This window comes from Rattus norvegicus, chromosome 7 (genome assembly GCF_021556685.1).
Source record: "Rattus norvegicus strain SHRSP/BbbUtx chromosome 7, alternate assembly SHRSP_T2T, whole genome shotgun sequence".
Taxonomy (NCBI): Eukaryota; Metazoa; Chordata; class Mammalia; order Rodentia; family Muridae; genus Rattus; species Rattus norvegicus.
In genome coordinates this window covers 142,834,379-142,853,086 of record NC_141540.1, presented here as the reverse complement: position 1 = coordinate 142,853,086, position 18,708 = coordinate 142,834,379, and the positions used below count along the sequence as shown (strand labels likewise).

Below are 18,708 nucleotides of genomic sequence, written 5' to 3'. Positions count from 1 at the left end.
GAAAGGTAACACCTTATAAATGTATCCAAATACAACTGATTGAGAACATATGCTCAGTAGGTGTAAAAAAAATCACCTAAGTCTCATCAGGTTCAAGAATGTATTAAACATACTCAGTCCAAGAAGAGGGTGCAACCCTCAGTTGGACTCCATAATGTTGAAGGTGTCTCCATAATGTTGAGGACACCTGGCTCCACCAACCACACTGTGTGTGCCTCAAAGGACAACAGAGAAATCCTGATCGTCTCTGGGGTTTAGCCTAACGCGTGTCCACGACTGATGGAACCTACTCAGATTATCGGTTGCCCACACATTCATCCACATCCAGTCTTGCATTTTGCCTCTGAAGCTGGGACTCAGTCCCGAGACTCTAGTAAGGCCTCTGAAGTCCTGAATTATGCTGAGGCTTCTTTTACCCTTTTGTAGCCATGCTGTTGCCCCACATAAGTACACACGTGATGTGTAATCTGTGACCCAAGAGTTAGTAATTAAAATAAAAGTACATGTTCTTGCTAAGGGCCCCGTTATCAATGTAAATCAGGACTAATTGGCAAATTGCTGCCAACGAAGCCGACATAGCTTGTTAATGTACTGATATCAATAAATTCAGACGTGGAGAGACACAAATATGCTCGTTTATGTTTCTGACACGGGATGAGTCTTTCTGGAGAGAATATTCCGTCTTAGGAGCAAAACATGGAAGTCGTCCAACGATCCCAATTCCTTCCAAGGGCAATCACACCCTTTATAGGAGGTGCACGATAAACGTTAGTATCCTTTCCAGTACATTCTGACCCGAGCTAACTTTCCTACCAAGCCCACTGTTCCCAAACAGCACCGGGTTTCATCCCACTGTGCCTTTTGCATCTGAAGTTCTCTCCAGTTCTGGAACGTCCGTCCTGGAATGAATGAACGAACGTGATGCAAAGTGGTGCTCCGGAGAGAAGAAAGCATATGGTACCAGACGAGGGAGGGCTGCCGATGTGGAGATCGGCCTCTGGCTCCTCGCCCGTAAGAAGGAGATAATATTAAGAATTTTTTTTCCCGAAGGCCGTTAAGTGGCTCCAAAGGACATTCCAGCGAGGCTTGTAGCATCACTTCTGGCTCTGGAAATGCGACGCTCACGCAGGCACAGGGGCCTGTTCTGCCCCAAGGGAGCAGCCCCTTGACCGCCTCCTCCCTGAGCTCCTGGCGCCCGAGGTGGCGTCCAGGACGCCACGTCGCCTCCCCCACCCTCCCGATACCAGGGTTCCTACGACGCCGCCGAGTGTTAGGTACCCGGCTCACCGGGCCGCGCCCCGCACCTCCTGAGCCCTGCGATTGGCTGCTGAAAGCGCCTGTCTTCAGAGAGCGCTGAGGATTGGTCGGATTCGGCGGTGAGGGGCGGACCTCACGGAGCAGAGGAAGGGCGGGGACCCGGATGTGTGTGGTGGCGGCGGCCGAAGAGCTACAGCGCGGAGCTGAGAGGCCTATGGATGAGGAGGACGCGGCGGCCCCGGTAGGCGGGGATCGTGGGCGGGGTCCCGGAGGCCTCGGTCTCAGCAGATCTCGAGGCGGGGGTCCTGGGCGACGGCTGCGGGCTCAGGGCGGGGTCAGGGTTTCCGGTCGCTGGCGTTCCTCCCGCCGCGCACCTTTCCCCAGTGCAGCAGGGCCTGTGGCGACGGGGCGTAGCCGCATTGACAGGTTAAGGCCGGGTGGCCCCGGGTGTCACCTGAGAGAACCGGCGGTGCCGAGGCAGCGCCGGGACCCAGTGCGGTTGCTGCTACCTGGTGCTGAGGCTGTCGGGTTCTCGAAGATCCGATGATGCCTTCAAGTCTGGGGCTCCCGCATCTGCCTGGGTTCGAGTCCTGGCCCAGGGCCCAGGGGGGTTGGATTCCACTGCTGCGCCGCAAGTGTCCTCTTGTGGAGCATGTGCTGATCTGTAGCTCCCGCAGAAGAGTCCTAATGTGCCCATTGGAATCGAACTCAGTTTAGCCCAGGCTTGCTAAGCACGTACTGTGTGTGGGGCACTGTGCCAAGTGTTTGGGGAGCAGGGATATTTCTTACCCGTTTTTCCACTTTCGGATCTCTGGAAATTTTTACTCATTCATTCATTTACTAGCCTTGCAGGTTGCCGAAATACTAAGAGAACCCACTGTTTTTCTGCGGTACTGCTGCTGTTTTAGGGGCTGTCATCCTCTGAGCTCTGTTACAGCATGCCCTTGGAGTTAAGATCTGCTGTTATTTTTTTTCTTTTGTTTGAGACAGGGCCTCACTGTGCAGCCCTGTCTATCCTGGTGTTCACTATGTAGAACAGGCTGTTGTAGAGCTCAGAAATCCATTTACCTCTGCAGACTAAAAGCGCTGAGGTTGTGGCAGGAGAGAAGGCTCAGTGCTTTGAACAGCATGGGCTTCAGGCAGGGTGGTGGTGGTACACACCGTTAATCCTAGCACCCAGGAGGCAGAGGCAGGGTGATCCCTGAGTTCAAGGCTAAGTTCCAGGACAGCCAGAGGTACACAGAAACCCTGTCTCGGACAAACAAACAAATTATACCATTTCTTGTTTAAAATCCCCTAGAAGTTTCTCATTACCCTTGAAATAAAATTTAAAAGTCCCGACTGTGCCCTATTGCTTTTGTTTTTCGAGACAGGGTTTCTCTGTCTAAACCTTGCTGTCTTCTGGAATTTGCTTTGAGACCAGGCTGGCCTCATGCTCCTAGATAACCACCTGTCACTGCCTCTAGAGTGTTGGTATTAGGGGTGTGTGTTCCACACCTGGCTGCCTTATTCTACTCCTTTTTTTTTTAAAAAGATTTATTTTTTTATTTAATTTAATGTATATGAGTACACTGTTGCTGTCTTCAGACACACCAGAAGGGGGCATCGGATCCCATTACAGATGATTGTGAGCCACCATGTGGTTGCTGGGATTTGAGGTCAGGACCCCTGGAAGAACAGTCAGTGCTCTTAACCACTGAGCCATCTCTCCAACAAAACCAACACCACCACCCCCATCTTACCTATTCTTACTCACTTTCCCTACATACAGTGGCCCTGGCCATCTGTCTTTCTCTGCCATGACACCTTTCTTCTTACCCATGGACCTGCGCCTTGATCATTCCCTCTGTCTGGAATGATTTTTGTTATACTGTCATATTGCCTACCTCCCTTTAAATTCACAGACAACACCTCAGAGACTGTCCCTGGCCATTATTTTGTTACATTTCTTTGTTTTTTGTTTTTTTTTTTCTTCCACCAGTTAAAATGGCCATCTGTTTATCATCTGCCAGGCTCCCCCATGCCCACGTGCACTGAAACTCTATGAGAACAAGAACCCCATATACCTTGCTCATGGCTTTGTTCCTAGCGCCGATAACAGTGCACATGTTAAAAGCCCAATAACTTACCTATTGCCTGAGTGGGTGAGGCTGGGGCTTCTGATGCATTTCGATATCCAGACTCAAGTCTGGGGCTCTTTGTACACTCAAGGTTGAGCAGGCTGAGGCACTCGGTGCTGAGCCCTGCTTCCTTCTCAGCCATTTCTCTTCTCATAGGTTTGTTCTCATGAACAAGATGGATGACCTCAACTTGCACTACCGGTTTCTGAACTGGCGAAGGAGGATTCGGGAGATCCGAGAGGTCCGGGCTTTCCGATATCAGGAGAGGTTCAAGCATATCCTTGTAGATGGTGACACTTTGAGGTGAGCGTAGGAAAATGGTTCCACCCTGTCCCTGTCAGCTCCTTTTCCAGGTCTCAGACAGAGGTGTTTTAGAGGGTGAGGATTTTACACCCCACTTGGAGGGGCACCCCAGTTCCTTTGCACATTCCTTTCTGCCACTTGTCACGGGGCCTGTTGATGTTTTAATTTGTTTATTTAGTGTGGGGTGGGGAGATGGCTGTTAAAGGACAGTGTGAAGAGGTTGATTCTCCTTAGGTCATGGGGACCTGAGGACCCAACTCTGGTCATTAGGCAAGTGCTTCTATACACTGGGCCATCTCACTGGTCTTTATTTTGTTTACGAGACAGCCAGGCTGTCCTAAGACTTACAGTCCTTCTCAGCTCCCCCAGAGCTGAGATTACAGGCAGGTACCACCTCAGCCATCTTGGCTCACTTTCTTCTGGTGACTTAGAAATTCCGAGATGTAAGAGGCTGCCAAACTCTGCCACGACAGTGAGTCTGTGTGGCCTGCACCCCCCCCCCCCTTCTTTTTTTCTTTTTTTTCCGGAGCTGGGGACTGAACCCAGGGCCTTGTGCTCAAGTTCAAGTGCTCTACCACTGAGCTAAATCCCCAACCCGGCCTGCATCCCCTTAAACCTGCATTTCAAAGACTGGGCTCAGCAGGGAGGGGCCCCCTGTAAGGCGGCAGGCTCTGTCTAGGGAGTGCCAGTTGTGTAGTATCACAGATACTAGCTACACGGTCACAAATACTACCTGAGGGAGTAGGGTAGTCACCCACTCCGAGTCTTTCTAGCCCTCTAGTTTGCATTTTTATGTTTTTTGCCTGGAGCTTTCCCTGACTCCTTCCTTCCTGCATCAGGTAGTTATCATGTAAAGGGAGAAGGAATGAGCATTATTTAGCCTGAGGGGAAGAAAGCTGAAATGTAGGAGACTGAATGACTCTTTCAGTCTGGAGAATTTAGACAGAGGGTAGAGGTCAGCTGTTCCCTGGCTCCCTGAAGGCAAGGGCCAAAGTTGCAGCAGGAGGAATTGAGGTTAGACAACACTGTGGCACCCCTAACAAGCAATTAGGGGAGGTTGTGCATTTTTTTCTTCTTCTGAAAATGAAGAAACTAGGCTGCACTGATCTAGTGTGGGTTGGACCCTGGCTGGAAGCAGTGGGAAGAGGACATAAGGTACCTTCAGTCCCGTGTTCATGTGTGCGTGTGTGTGTGTGTGTGTGTGTGTGTGTGAGAGAGAGAGAGAGAGAGAGAGAGAGAGAGAGAGAGAGAGAGAGAGAACGTGATGTTTTTCCTCTCTTTTTTTTCCAAGACATAGTTTCTCTGTGTAACCTTGGCTATCCTGGAGCTCACTCTGTAGACCAAGCTGGCTCCAAACTCAGAGATCCTCCTGCCACTGCCTCCTGAGTGCTGCCGTGCCTGGCTATCCTCAGATTTCCAGAAGTGTGCCCTGATGAGCTCTTTGTGCTAGCCCTTACAAGGTTGGGGTTTGGAATATTAGGACTTCCTCCCAACACCTGGGCTTATCTGCTAATAGAAACTTTCTATATTCCTTTAGTTACCATGGAAATTCTGGTGAAGTTGGCTGCTATGTGGCTTCTCGACCCCTGACCAAGGACAGCAATTATTTTGAGGTGATCAAGCAGTAGGTGGGCAGAGTTGGGGGGCTGGGGTGTGTTGATGGGGTTGGTGATGAGGAGTGAATTCATGAAGCTCCTCCTCTATGACCCGGCCTTTTACAGCTTTCACCAAGGTTGTTCTTTTGGGAGGAGGTGCAGGCCAGCATGTCTCTGAGAGACAGGTGCCCTGGAGTCTCCTCACTCTTGCCCTTCTGCTCCGCTGTCCCCTTGCCTAAGTAGACTTTGACCCTTGTCTCTCTTTCCTAACTCCTAATACACTGGTTCTCAGCCTTCCTAACACTGCAACCCTGAACACAGTTCCTCACATTGTGGTGACCCCAGACATAAAGTTAAGATTGTTGCCACTTCATTTTTTTTTTTTTCTTCTTCTTCTTCTTTTTTTTTTTTCGGAGCTGGGGACTGAACCCAGGGCTAAATCTACCACTGAGCTAAATCCCCAACCCCTTGTTGCCACTTCATAACTATAATTTTGCTACTGTTATGATTTGTCATGTAAATCTCAATGGTCCCAAGTGACCACTCTAAAAGGGTTATTTGATTCCGAAGGGGTCATGCCCACAGGTTAGGGCTGCTGTCCTAATAGAAGGCCAGAGTTAATTCTGTGCTTAGCTTTTTAGTATTATTATCATTAATTGTTTACTATAAATGTCTGTGTATGGGTACGTGCATGCGGTCATAGCACCAATGAGGACTGGGGACTAGAAGTTAGATCTCCAAGGAGCTGGGGTTACAGGTGGTTGTGAACTTCCTGATGTGGGTCATGGGAAGCAAACTTAAATCAGCATGTACTCTCGAACCCAGGGCCTTGCGCTTCCTAGGCAAGCGCTCTACCACTGAGCTAAATCCCCAACCCCCAGCATGTACTCTTAACTGCTCCCTTTCCCTACTTTTTTTGTTTGTTTTTGTTTTCAAGACAGAGTTTTTAGCTCTAGGTATCTCGGAACTCTGTAGACCAGGCTAGCCTGGAGCTATCACCTGCCTCTGCCTCCCGAGTGCTGGCACTAAAGGCATGAGCCTTCATGCCCAGCTAAAAAGCACAGGATGGTGGTCTGAATGACCACAATAAAGGGCCCTGCCTCCCCTGTGCTCCCTGTCAGGTCCTGCCTGCTCGTCCCCAGGTCTCTTTGAGCCGAAGCCCACTTTTTCCTGTCTTTCTCCGTAAGTTCATTCAGCTTTCTGTTCCTGTTCCTGTGTCCTATTCTTGTCCCTCAGGTATCTATTGTGGACAGCGGCGTCCGGGGCACCATTGCTGTGGGACTGGTCCCTCAGTACTACAGCTTGGATCACCAGCCTGGCTGGTTGCCTGACTCTGTAGCCTACCATGCTGATGATGGCAAGTGAGTGGTCCTGCTGTGGGGTGGAAGTCTGGATGTGAAGAAAAAGCTACTTCTGAGTGGTTTTCTCCTCTACTTCCTGTCTTGGGTTTCCTTATAAGCTACCCTTGCTGGTGTGAGGACAGCAGAGAGGGTGACGTGACTAGTAGGACACAGGTGGATGCTGCCCAGAGAGGAGCTACTGAGAGGGGCTGGGGAGGCATAAGAGCAGGTACCACACATAGTTCTATCTATGACTTGTGCCACTATCTCCATAGGCTATACAATGGCCGCGCCAAGGGACGTCAGTTTGGGTCAAAGTGCAACTCTGGGGACCGGATTGGCTGTGGCATTGAGCCTGTGTCCTTCGATGTGCAGACTGCCCAGATCTTCTTCACCAAAAACGGGAAGCGGGTGAGTGGGCAACCCTGGGAGGGTTCCAGTGGCCGGAATCTGCCTGAGGATTTGTGGGGTGACCAGGAAGAGTCTGATGGTTTTGTTCCTATCTCCTGTCTGGACCCTTCCCTGCCCTGGCAGTTGGGACATGATCCAGATCCGAGGCTTAGAGCATCCAGTGACTCCAACCAGCAGAGGCAGAGACCTGTGACTGGAAGGAGAGGGAAAGGGCTTGTGGTCGTAGCTCAGGTGATAGCCAGGAGGCTTGGCTGCCATGCCCGAAGCTCTGTGTTCAGTCCCTAGCAGTACATACGCAGGGTGCTGCGGCCGTCAGGAGAGTCAGAAGGGCAAAGTCATTTTTGCTACACAATGAGTTGGGTCACATGGGCCACTATTTGTAAAAAGAGTTTTCTTTCAGGATGTGGCCCTGAGAGCCTGTTCACATGCAACACTGAGTCGACTCAGTGGGTTTAAACAAGGACCACGTGAAGTTAGGTGGGATTCATGGTGATGCTGGAGAGAAGGAATTGGAGCAGAGGAATGGATTTGATCAAAGCACATTATATGCATGCATGAAATTCTCAAACAATAAAAAGATAAAAAGAGATGGTTCAGCAGTTAAGAGTACTGGCTGCTCTTCCAGAGGACCCAGGTCTGGTTCCCAGCACCCTCATTGCTTAGCAGCTCACACCTGTCTGTAACTCCAGCTCCAAGGGGATCTGACATCCTCACACAGACATACGTGCCGACAAAACACCAGTGCACATGAAATAAAAATAAACCATTTTTTAAAATGTGAAAGGGGGGCTGGAGAGATGGCTCAGCCGTTAAAAAAAGGCTAGGCTCACAACCAAAAATATAAAATGTGAAAGGGGAAAGATTATGGTGTGGCTGTATTAGGTGGAGGCTCCAGGGGTTTGATTTGAATATTTTGGGGGATATGTCCTTTGGCTTTTTTCTTTTACTTCTTGAGCCCTTTTCTCTTCAGAGATGGTTGTAGCAGAAAGAGGGGGGCGGGGAACTGATTTAAAACTCTCTGCCTCACCTCTCTCCTCCCAGTCTGCTGGTGAAAGATTGTTTCTCAAGCTAGGCAAGAGGTCAGCTCCCTGTGTAGCCTTAGCGATGTGCCTGGCGCTGCGGTGCTCACGCCCAAGTTTGCAAAGCACTTGGCAACAAGTCTGGAGGTTGAGGCTTGCCTTCTAGCTCCATGGAACTTGCAGGGGAATGAATACTTAGATCTTAAAACTCTACTGAGCCTCAGTCTGTGAGTGTGTACGTGGTAATTACTGGTTGCATCATCTTGCAAATGCCCTTTTGAGAATGGATGAGTTTTGGAAAAGTGAACCACGCAATAGCTTGCGCTCTCTCTCTCTCTCTCTCTCTCTCTCTCTCTCTCTCTCTCTCTCTCTCTCTCTGCTGCAGGTGGGCTCCACCATCATGCCCATGTCCCCAGATGGGCTCTTCCCAGCAGTTGGTATGCATTCCCTGGGTGAGGAGGTGAGGCTGCACCTCAATGCCGAGCTGGGCCGTGAGGATGACAGCGTCATGATGGTGGACAGTTATGAAGATGAATGGGGCCGGCTGCATGATGTCAGAGTCTGTGGGACGGTAAGTAGAAGGTGCTGGATTAACGGGCTGGGAAGAACACACTAGACATGTAAGCACATTGGTGTTGCTTAGAATGAGGAGGAAGGACAGTGTATGTGCATGCGTGTGTGTGTGTGTGTGTGTGTGTGTGTGTGTGTGTGTCTCCTTTCTTTGAGACAGGATCTCATTGTGTCTCAAAGTCCGGGCTCGCCTGGAACTCAAACTTGTCTCCTGAGTGCTGGGATTAAAGGCATGTCACTAAGCTTGGCTTTTTCTTCTCTTTATCTTGATATATCTCAGGAATGTTGCTTAGGCTGGCCTTGAATTTGCATTCTGCCCACCTTGGCCTCTTGACAGTCCTGTGACACTGTACCCATACAGTGGCTTTTGTGTGGCTTTGGGAAGTGGGAGTTAGGGCCTTGATTTGGTTCTTGGAGTCCAGAGCTGTATTCTGAGAATAATTCCTTCTTTTCCCTTCACTTGGGAGCTCAGGTTGAATAAGTGGAATCAGCTTTCTCTTTCTTCAGTGTTTGAGGGCTGATGTGGAAGCCCAGTGCATATGCTTCTTTTTTTTTTTTTTTTGGAGCTGGGGACCGAACCCAGGGCCTTGCGGTTGCTAGGCAAGCGCTCTACCACTGAGCCAAATCCCCAACCCCCATGCATATGCTTCTGTTTTGCCTTGATTCTGGTCAGCTGGGCTTAACTTGAACTGCAAATTAACCTCTGGCTTCCAGAAGTTATAGAACTGAGGACAGAGGTGGGCAAGGGTTATTCTAAGAGGTTGTCATTGGTGGTGGTAGTGTGTGTGTGTGTGTGTGTGTGTGTGTGTCTCGCTGGGTATTAAACATACCCTTTCACGTGCTAAAAGAGTCTTCTGCCACTGAGCTGTATCTATAGCTTTTCTTTTCTTTCTTCTTTTTATTTTTGTGACCAGGCCTTGCTAAGCTGCCCTGCTAGTTCTGAACTCGGTTTGTAACCCAGGCAGGTCTTGAATCCACATGTCTCTGCCTCCAAGTAGTAGGGATTGCAGGCCTGCACCCAGGCCCAGTTTTGGGATCTTGAATAAACATAAGTGTCAGTATCTTCTGACCTTTCGCAGATGACAAGGCAGTTGGTGACGAGTCAGGGGGATCTCGAAGCCTCTGCACTGAGAACTCTCACTGCCCCCTCCTGGTTCCCAGCCTGTCCTCTTTCTCCACCATTTGACTTTCTCACCTCAACACAGGCAGCTTCAAAAGTAGCTGTGATAGAAAAACAGGAGCAGTGGGGGAGAAGTGGGCTTAGGAGCAAGGCCTTGCCTCATGGAGTTCAGGGTAAATGAGCTCAGAGAAAGTGGCAGAAAGTCAGCCCTGTAAGGACTATGGTGATGGCTGCTCCCCTGCTGGCCCTGGGGGTGAGGGCTGTGATGGTTGTGAGCCAAGGCCTCAGATGCCCCTTCTCCCTCAATATCCCTCCCCCCTCGATGCCCCTCCTCCTTAGGCTCACTGCTGCTTTCTACCATCCGTTTTGACGACATCCACAGAGTTGGGCTTGGAACTGAGCCGGGCTGTGTTCCAGCCCTCATCTTTGACCTCTCCTCAGTTTTCCTGGCACCCTTTCCCTGCCTGGACTTGCCCCCCTCTACCCCAGCTCCTCCCAGGCATCTTTTCTGAGTGAGGTGGAATCCTGCAGACATTATAAATAGACTTCCTTCCTTCCCTCCCTCAGCATCCTCAGTCCACTCGGGTAGGAATTTCCCCCTTAAGCATAGTTGCAGAAGTTGGCTGTCTTAAACCCTCACCGCAGCTCAAGAGGGCTGGCGGGTGGGTCCATGCACTGTGATCACAGGCTCATGTTCCATGCACTTGTGCAGCTCTGTGCTTGTTTCTCACACTTTAGTCAGAGTACTGAGATGACAGATGTGAGGTACCATGCCTGAGTAGGCTAGGCAAGAGTTGGCCTCTTTCTCTCTCCAGCTGTCTAGTGCACCTTTATTCATTTATTACATTTATTTAATTTATTGTGTGTGTGCATGTGGAAGTCAGAGGACAGACGTGGGAGCTGATTCTCTCCCTCTGTCTCGTGGGTTCCAGGGATGGAATTTTGGTACTCAGGCTTGGCAGCAGGTGCCCCCATGGAGCCACCCCTGTGGGCTGAGGAACGAGTCTCTTGAAGGACATATGCCCTTTTAGTTTTGCCAATGGTCCCATCTTTCAAATGAAGATAACTTGCCCGGTCTCTGTCCTCTGTTCTTTTGTACTATCCACTGTATTTACAATCGGAGCTGTGTTGTCCTAGAAGGACCCAGGAGAGTGTATTCCTCTAAAGATGGCTAGCATACATTTTGTTCTTTACTCTTGCTGTTGGGGACCTGCCATTGGATCCACAGCCTTCTTCCAGCCAAGATGGTGGTCTCAGTGGGGCACCCCAGAAACCTGGAGACCTGGGAAGGCCTCAATCCATCTTAACCTAAGGTTTCTCAAAAGGACATAACTGGTATTTCAGTTAGGACAGTTGTTTATTTTTTTTTTAAAGATTTATTATTTATTCATTTATTATATATAAGTATACTGTAGCTGTCTTCAGACACACCAGAAGAGGGCATCAGATCTCATTACAGATGGTTGTGAGCCACCATGTGGTTGCTGGGAATTGAACTCAGGACCTCTGGAAGAGCAGTCGGGCGCTCTTAACCGCTGAGCCATCTCTCCAGCCCAGTAGTTTATTATTTATGTGTGTGCCTGTGCATGGGCACATACCATGGCATGCGTGTGGAGTGGTTAATTTGCAGGAATCGGCTGCTTCCCCACCCTGTGGGTCCTGAGGGCCCGACTCAGCTCATTAGGCTGGGCAGCCAGAACCTTCGCCTGCTGAGCCACCTCGGTGGGCAGCGCAGGGTGACTGACGGTCAGCGGCGCCGTTAGGTTCCAGACACAGGTTATCACTGCTGGGACAGCCCGGCAGTCACCACGCTTTCATTCTCTACTTCTGTAGAGAAGAGAGAAGGGACTTGCTTCAATTGTCACACAGCCATGAACAGGAAAAATAGGCCCAGGTAGTCATTCCCTGACCCATCTGTGCCCTTTTTGACAGTTTAATACTGATGGTCCCTGACTTAAGGTTTTTCATTTATGATGGTGTGAAAACTACATAGTTCAGTAAAAGCCATACTTGAGATTTTATTATTCTTTAGACATGGTCTCACTCTGTAGCCCTGGGTGGCCTGGAGCTCTCTATGTAGACCAGGATGGCTACATAGATGGCTCACAAGGTTCTTCCAGCTTCTGTAAATGTCACCCTGCTAGGCCATATTTCAGATTCTGAATTTTGAGCATTTTAGTGGTCAGACTCTTACCTCACATGCATGAAGCCCTTAGTTCATCCACCCCCTAGTACTGCAGAGGGCACAGAAGTAGGTGTGGATTGTGATCTCTTCCCCAGGTTGTGGCATTGGACACTGACTGCAGCTTCCTCCCACCTGCTAACACAGAGGAATCAGCTGGCACACTGAGCAAAACACCGTGTGTTGTCAGCTCCAGGCAGTGCACTTTGTTTTGGTTTTGGTTTTTTGAGACAGGGTTTCTGGAATTCACTTTGTAGACAGAGATCTGCCTGCCTCTGTCCCTGAGCACTGGATTAAAGGCATGTGCTCACCCATGGCTTAGCCACCCATGACTTAGCCAGTGCTTGCTCTTATTCCTTTCTTTTTCTTCTTCTTTCCTGTCTGGCAGTAGTGTCTCAGGCTTGCCTTGACTAATCCTCCTACCTCCACTTCCTGAGTGCTGGGACTATAACCACACCTGCTTTGTGTGGATGGCCGGGGATCAAACCCAGGGTTTCCTGAGGGCTAGGCAGATACTGCCAACTAAGCTACAGTGCCTGTCTGCCTGCCTGCCTGTCTGTATGTCTGTCTACCTCCTGCCTGCCTGCCTGCCTGCCTGCCTGCCTGCCTGCCTGCCTGCCTGCCTCCCTCCCTCCCTCCCTCCCTCCCTCCCTCCCTTCCTTCCTTCCTTCCTTCCTTCCTTCCTTCCTTCCTTGGTGTTTTGCCTGTGTATATATTTGTACCATGTGGGTATCTGCTGCCTTTAGAGGCCAGAAAAGGCAATGAATTCCCTGGAACTGGAGATGGCTGTGAACCAACATGTGGGTGCTGGGAACTTAACCTGTGTTGTTTGGGAAAGCAATAAGTGCTTTTAATCACTGGGCCATCTCTCTAGCCCAGAATTAGCTCTGTTTGAGTAAATTCTTCCCTTACCTGTGGCCTCAGTTTGCCCTCCTTTTAAAGAAGCCCTAAGTTCCCTTGTCCCGGAGGATTGAGGGTGGTGAAGAATTGCTGTTGCCCCCAGGGCCTGCAAAGTGAGGTAATATGTGCAGAGGGTTGTGGGGTCTGTCTGTACTAATCTTGTCTTTGTTCACTGTTCATGGCTTTCGACACTCCTTACAGTGGCAGCTTTGGTACACAAAAAGAGGGGATTCTCTCCAGACTAAACTCAGGAGGAGACTGTGTTGGGGCCTGAGCTGGGAGCTTGTATATGATTCCTGTTTCAGCCACTTCTGGGCTTTCTGGGCTTGCTCCTTCTGAGAAGACTTAGGTTTTGTTCTGGCCAGTGGTAGGAAAGTGGGAATCAGCAAGACAGAGGAGTGCAGGAGGGCATGGAGTGAGTGCAGACTAAATTCTGATGTGCAGCTTCAGTGAAACACTAGGTGGTCTGCAGTAACATTGCTGTTGCTGCTGCTGCTGCTGCTGCTGGAGGTGGCGTGGGTGGTAGTGGTGGAAGAGGTGCTGCTGGTGGTGGTGCTGTACTAGAAGGTCCCTTGTCCTCAGCTAGGATGCACAGGAGGGAGGGATCATTGCAGCTATAGCTAGTTCAGTGGTAGAATATTCAACCCTCCTGCACAGAGTCCTGGGTTTGATACCCAGCACTACAACAAACATCCATCCTGGTTGGCCCAAGGATTGGCCTAGTGAGAGGTGCAGGCTGAAAGGTCATGTCCATTGGGATTGGTAGTTGCAGTAGAACCGATCCCCATTTCCTGACAGATTGTGTGTCTCATCAACTGGGCTGTCAGCCTCCATTGACACCCTGATCACTCACTCACTTCATTTTATTTCTACCTAATTTTGATAACTCCATTTCACTGATGAAGCAATTAAGGCTTACAGAGGTGAACATGCAATGTTCAAGCTTAGTGCAACTAAGCAATATTAGTTAGAGTTTGAACTGGGTCTTTCAAACTAAGAGGCAACTGAGGCTTAGACTGAAGGACCAAGCCTGCAGACCTTGGCAACTGTAACTCTAGACCTAGATTCCCAAGTGTGGTGCCCAGAAAGGATCTGTCAGGGAGTGACTCCTGCTCTGGCCTCTGCTGAAGGTCCAGGAAGGCTTGCTGAGAGCAGGAGAGCAGCCTATGTTTGGGGTGTCTGCCCTGGGTTGGGCTGGTTCCACTCTTGAAGACGACCTGGTGCTCAGGGCCAGGGTGTCAGCACACGGCCTCCGTGCTTGTCAGGAGCTGGTGGGTGTGGGTTGAAGTCCCAGGTCAGGGCAAGTCATCCTCATGGCCTCTTGCCCTTAGGAAGCATCCCCACCCTGTCAGAACCGAAGCAGCTGCCTTCTGTGGGCTGAGGCTGAAGGAATGCTTGGGCGGGTCTTTCCCAAGAAGCATGATCTGGATGGGCTGTCTTTTGGCCATGGAACTAGAGAACACCCTGTTTCCAACCTAGAGAGGCCAGTGGAAAGAATGGGTCAAGGGTAGCTGTGGGTTCCTCGTCCAGCTCTGCAGTAATGGGTGGAAGTGGACCGTAGGGTGCTTGATAGATGAGGCTCATAAGTGTCAGGGCACACTTCTCCAGGCTGTGGGGGCTGGGGAGCACTCTCAATGCTACAGACGAGTACAGGGCTGGGTCTGGCTTCTCCCCGTCTGTCCCCACTTGTCTGTAGAGTATGGGAGGGTAAATTTGGAGGCTCTGGAGCTGAGTGGAATGAGATCTTCTCTTCCACTCTGAAAGTGGACGAGTAGGGTTGGCTTCTGCAGGAGATGCCCCGGGCCCTCACAGTGGTGCAGGCTGAGGCAGGAACATCGGTGGGGTGAGGCCATTGTCTTAAGGCTTGCTAGGGATTAGTGGAGAAGGCCCCAATAAGGGTGCTTTTTGTAGGGCTGCAGGGCTGGGAGGGTAAAGTTGACGGCAGTTGGGTTAATTAAAAGGGAATTAAGGAATCTTAGGTAATGGTGGGTGGGTGAGAGAGGAGATGGACTGAGCCACAGCCCCAGTGTTACCATGCATCCCATAAGATCTGGATTGGGGGATGCTACCCACTGTGTGGGACCTGAAGAGTCCAGCCTGCCAATCATCTCTCCTCTGACCTTCACACCCCATGCCAGCCTGAGTGAGGGTTGGGAACAGAGGGCCTGCCATCTGTCTCTACTTTGACTTTTGCCCGTGTGACAGAATAAGTAGAGTTGCTGTCCCTGGGCTCTTGGCTCCCTGGGGCAATGAATGACCCAGCAATGAATAGGTCTGTTCAGAGCCAAGTAGAACAGATCTTGAGAAACTATGTCAGTCCCATCTGTGCATAATGAGCTTCTCTGAGCCTGTCCTCTCCCCTCAAATATCTGGGCTTGGCTCCTGAGTTCTATACATCCCTGTTCTTAGGAGGCATGCTGAAAAGGCCTGAGCCTGTCCTCTCCCCTCAAATATCTGGGCTTGGCTCCTGAGTTCTATACATCCCTGTTCTTAGGAGGCATCCTGAAAAGGCCTGGGAGGCTGGCTTGGGGGTTTCTCAGGGAATGGATGTTCCAGCCTAAGGACCCCCAGAGAGCTTCCTGGTAGTGCACCTGGAGATGTGCGTGCGGTTTTCCAATGTCCTGACAGTGGCTCTGAAGGAGGCAGACAGACGCATCCCACACCAAACACCTGTGTCTGTTGCCCTTGTCCTTCTCTGCCTGCCTAGAACTCGGAGTCCACTTTGCTTTTAGAATCCTTTCTCATTTATCCAGGGGATATTGGCAGACCCAGAACACTGGTACCCAAGTTACTTTGGACCCAGTGTCCAGGGCAGTATCACCTGATGCCTGACTCTTACCCCACAGCTGCTGGAGTATTTGGGGAAGGGCAAGAGCATCGTGGACGTGGGACTGGCTCAGGCTCGGCACCCACTCAGCACCCGCAGCCATTACTTTGAGGTGGAGATTGTGGACCCCGGAGAAAAGTGCTATATCGCCTTGGGGCTGGCCCGGAAGGTGGGTAGGCATGCGTTTCTCCCTGTGGATTGATTGCTCAGTGTGGGGCTGTAGGGAGACCTGCTCAGCGAGCCTGTTGAGGAAAGTTCTGAGCTGAGGCTGAGAAGGAGCACAGTTCTAAGTGTTCAGTGGACAGTCGTCGTAGCAGTGTCCTGAGCATCCCCCACTGGTCCTGAAGGAGGCCCTTCCTGTCCTCCTTGCTCCTGTAGTCCCTAATTCTTGGCCGTGGGCTGCCAGCCATCTGGGTTGTCAGATGCTGCTGACATCTGTCCTCTGTCCTGTGTGACGTTCAGATTCCTTTTGTCCTCTTGCTGCAGGATTACCCCAAGAACAGACACCCTGGCTGGAGTAGGGGGTCTGTGGCCTACCATGCAGGTGAGTGGAAGCTGCTGGGATGGCGGGCGGGAAGACAGGGATGCAGGGTTGCTCACACACATGTGGTTTCACTACCCTCTTCAGGCAGCTCAGGCACAGAGGCACAGGACTGGGGCAGGAGAACTGGGCCTAAAGTGGACATTCCAGGCCTCTGACCTGGCTCCTCTGTGCCCTTCCCGAAGATTTACAGATCCCTTAGTTTCTTCTTTTTGGTCTGATTTCCTGTAGAGCTTTCTTGAATACTGAGCCTTGGTTCCTGGACCCTCCCTTCACCCCTTCTCTGCCTGATCATCCATGCTAGGGACCTCTCCTCTCTTTTGATCAGTTCTTCAATCGAATGGACATTGTGTTCTTTTTAAAAGCCCAGTGTTTTTCCTGCATCTCCCTCTCACCCTTGTCTCTGAGGATTGTAGAGTCAGCCTTTCAAGTGTGTCCTTTTCCCTCCCTCCAACAGATGATGGGAAGATATTCCATGGCAGTGGTGTGGGGGACCCCTTTGGGCCACGCTGCTACAAAGGGGACATTATGGGCTGTGGAATCATGTTCCCCCGGGACTACATTCTGGACAGTGAGGGTGAGTGAGGTTGGGCAGCAGCCAGACTGCTCAGGGCAGGGGACAGTACCACAGGAGCTCACGTTTCCTGTCTCCTAGGGGATAGTGATGACAGTTGTGACACAGTGATCTTGTCTCCAACTGCCCGGGCTGTCCGGAACGTCCGAAACGTCATGTACCTGCACCAGGAAGGGGAAGAGGAAGAGGAGGAAGAGGAGGAGGAGGAAGATGGGGAAGAGATAGAGCAGGAGCATGAGGGCAAGAAGGTGGTGGTAAGTAGGGAGGTTTGGGCTCCTTCTGGGGTCCTGGGGCCGACTGCCACTGGGAATAAAACCAACGGTGGGGCTGGGGTGGGCGGGGAATGTGGTGGGGCTGGGGAGGCAGGGCTGGAGAGTCGGGTCTGGAGGTCTGGAGCACACGGGCCGCCCTCACTGTGCTGACAAATCTCAGGCGCCCAGGCTACAGTTCTGGCCTATTTTCCAGCCTCAGCACACCCCCTTGTGGTTGCTTCCCATATCACCTCAAGTGACTCCTAAAGCCCTGCTGGAAGTTGTGGGTGTTGGGCTTCATGCCTGAGTCACTCAGGTATCCCCAGAGAAGGGGCCAGAGGCTACCCTCTTCTCCCCACCCCCAGGGCAGGAGCCAGGCCCACCCTCACCCTCCTCTCCCCACCCCCCTCCCAGGTCTTCTTCACCCGGAATGGCAAGATCATTGGGAAGAAGGATGCTGTTGTACCGTCTGGAGGCTTCTTTCCTACCATTGGCATGCTCAGTTGTGGGGAGAAAGTGAAAGTAGACCTGCACCCCTTGAGTGGCTAGCAGGGCTCCCTGTACATCTGCTCTCTCCGTCTGCATCTTCCCTCCAGGCCTCCCCCAGGATTTGTTCACAGCAGGCCCTGGGAGGGCATCCCCCTGTTTCTGTCAGCTCAGGCTACACCTCTTTGTCCCTGGGCCTGAGAGCAGTGGTAGGAATGGGCCCAAAGGACAGTGTTGACATGCATGGGAGGGTCCCCGTGACTGGGTTAGTGGGCACCTGGATCTCCTTTACCTCGCTGGGCCCTGAGCCAGTTGGAAGGGATAAGCCCACCTGCTTACATGGTGGGCATGGTGCTCTGCCGAGGGTAGAGTAGAGGCAGTCTGTCCCTACTTACCACATAGTTCCCCTGAATTCTCTTCATTCCTTCTCCTCGTGTGAACCAGTTGCTGCTGTCTCCCCCTGGCTGGGCTAGGGGGCCTATCTTGGCCATTTCTCCTTTCACTGGCTGCTGTCCTAAAACACATCTAGGGTCTCCGTTGTTTCCTGAGAGATGGTCCCACCCACAACCCACCACAGAAAGCCTGAGCCTGGCTTACTGCCTCTCACATGCAGATTGCTGAGTCTGTGTGAGTGAGAGGCTGTGTGGCAGTATGGGACTGCAGCCTTGGCTGCCATCTCCTTGTCTGCACTCTTCTTCAAGGCACCTCTAGCCCTGGCTCGAGATGGAGCCAAGGCACTAACTAGGGCATGTGTTGTATTGTGCTGTTTGCCCAGAGCAGCAGCTCAGCCCCTTATTTCTCCTCACCTGCCCACCCCCACCCTGTGCCCCAGCTTGCTGCCTGTGCCAGTTGACTGTTTTTGCTTCAGTGTTTGATTCTAGTGTCTCTATAGACCCCCCCCCCCAACCAGTCCTCCTCTTCCCGTTTCCTGAGCTCCTCCACCCCATGAACGGAGGACGAAGAAGCCGGAGCTCTTGGTCTCAGTTTGCACAGTGGTGGGACTGGGGAGGGATTCGTTGTCATGCTGCTGGGGCTCCCCTTGCCCCTCCTTTCGGGCCCTGCACTATGATATATGAAATGTATGTACAGACAGAGATGTTTATACAACCAATAAAGACGGAGTTTCCGTATTTATCAGGACACACAGAAGGGGAGTCCTTCCTAGTGCAGAGGGCCAGTTAGGCCAGCAAGGGATGTCTCTGGGAGAATTTT

The 18,708-nt window shown here is 51.4% G+C and overlaps 1 protein-coding gene across 1 annotated transcript; it reads left to right on the top strand.

The window, feature by feature from the left end:
* The first annotated feature begins 1,475 nt into the window (after positions 1-1,475).
* Positions 1,476-18,645, top strand: Spryd3 (SPRY domain containing 3). The gene is given in 11 exon segments (NM_001191790.1): positions 1,476-1,498; positions 3,534-3,680; positions 5,218-5,293; positions 6,512-6,636; positions 6,891-7,026; positions 8,431-8,616; positions 15,664-15,813; positions 16,131-16,188; positions 16,643-16,762; positions 16,841-17,013; positions 17,425-18,645. Coding segments are annotated over 11 exon segments (1,329 nt in total). The 3' UTR covers positions 17,560-18,645.
* Positions 18,646-18,708: the final 63 nt, after the last annotated feature.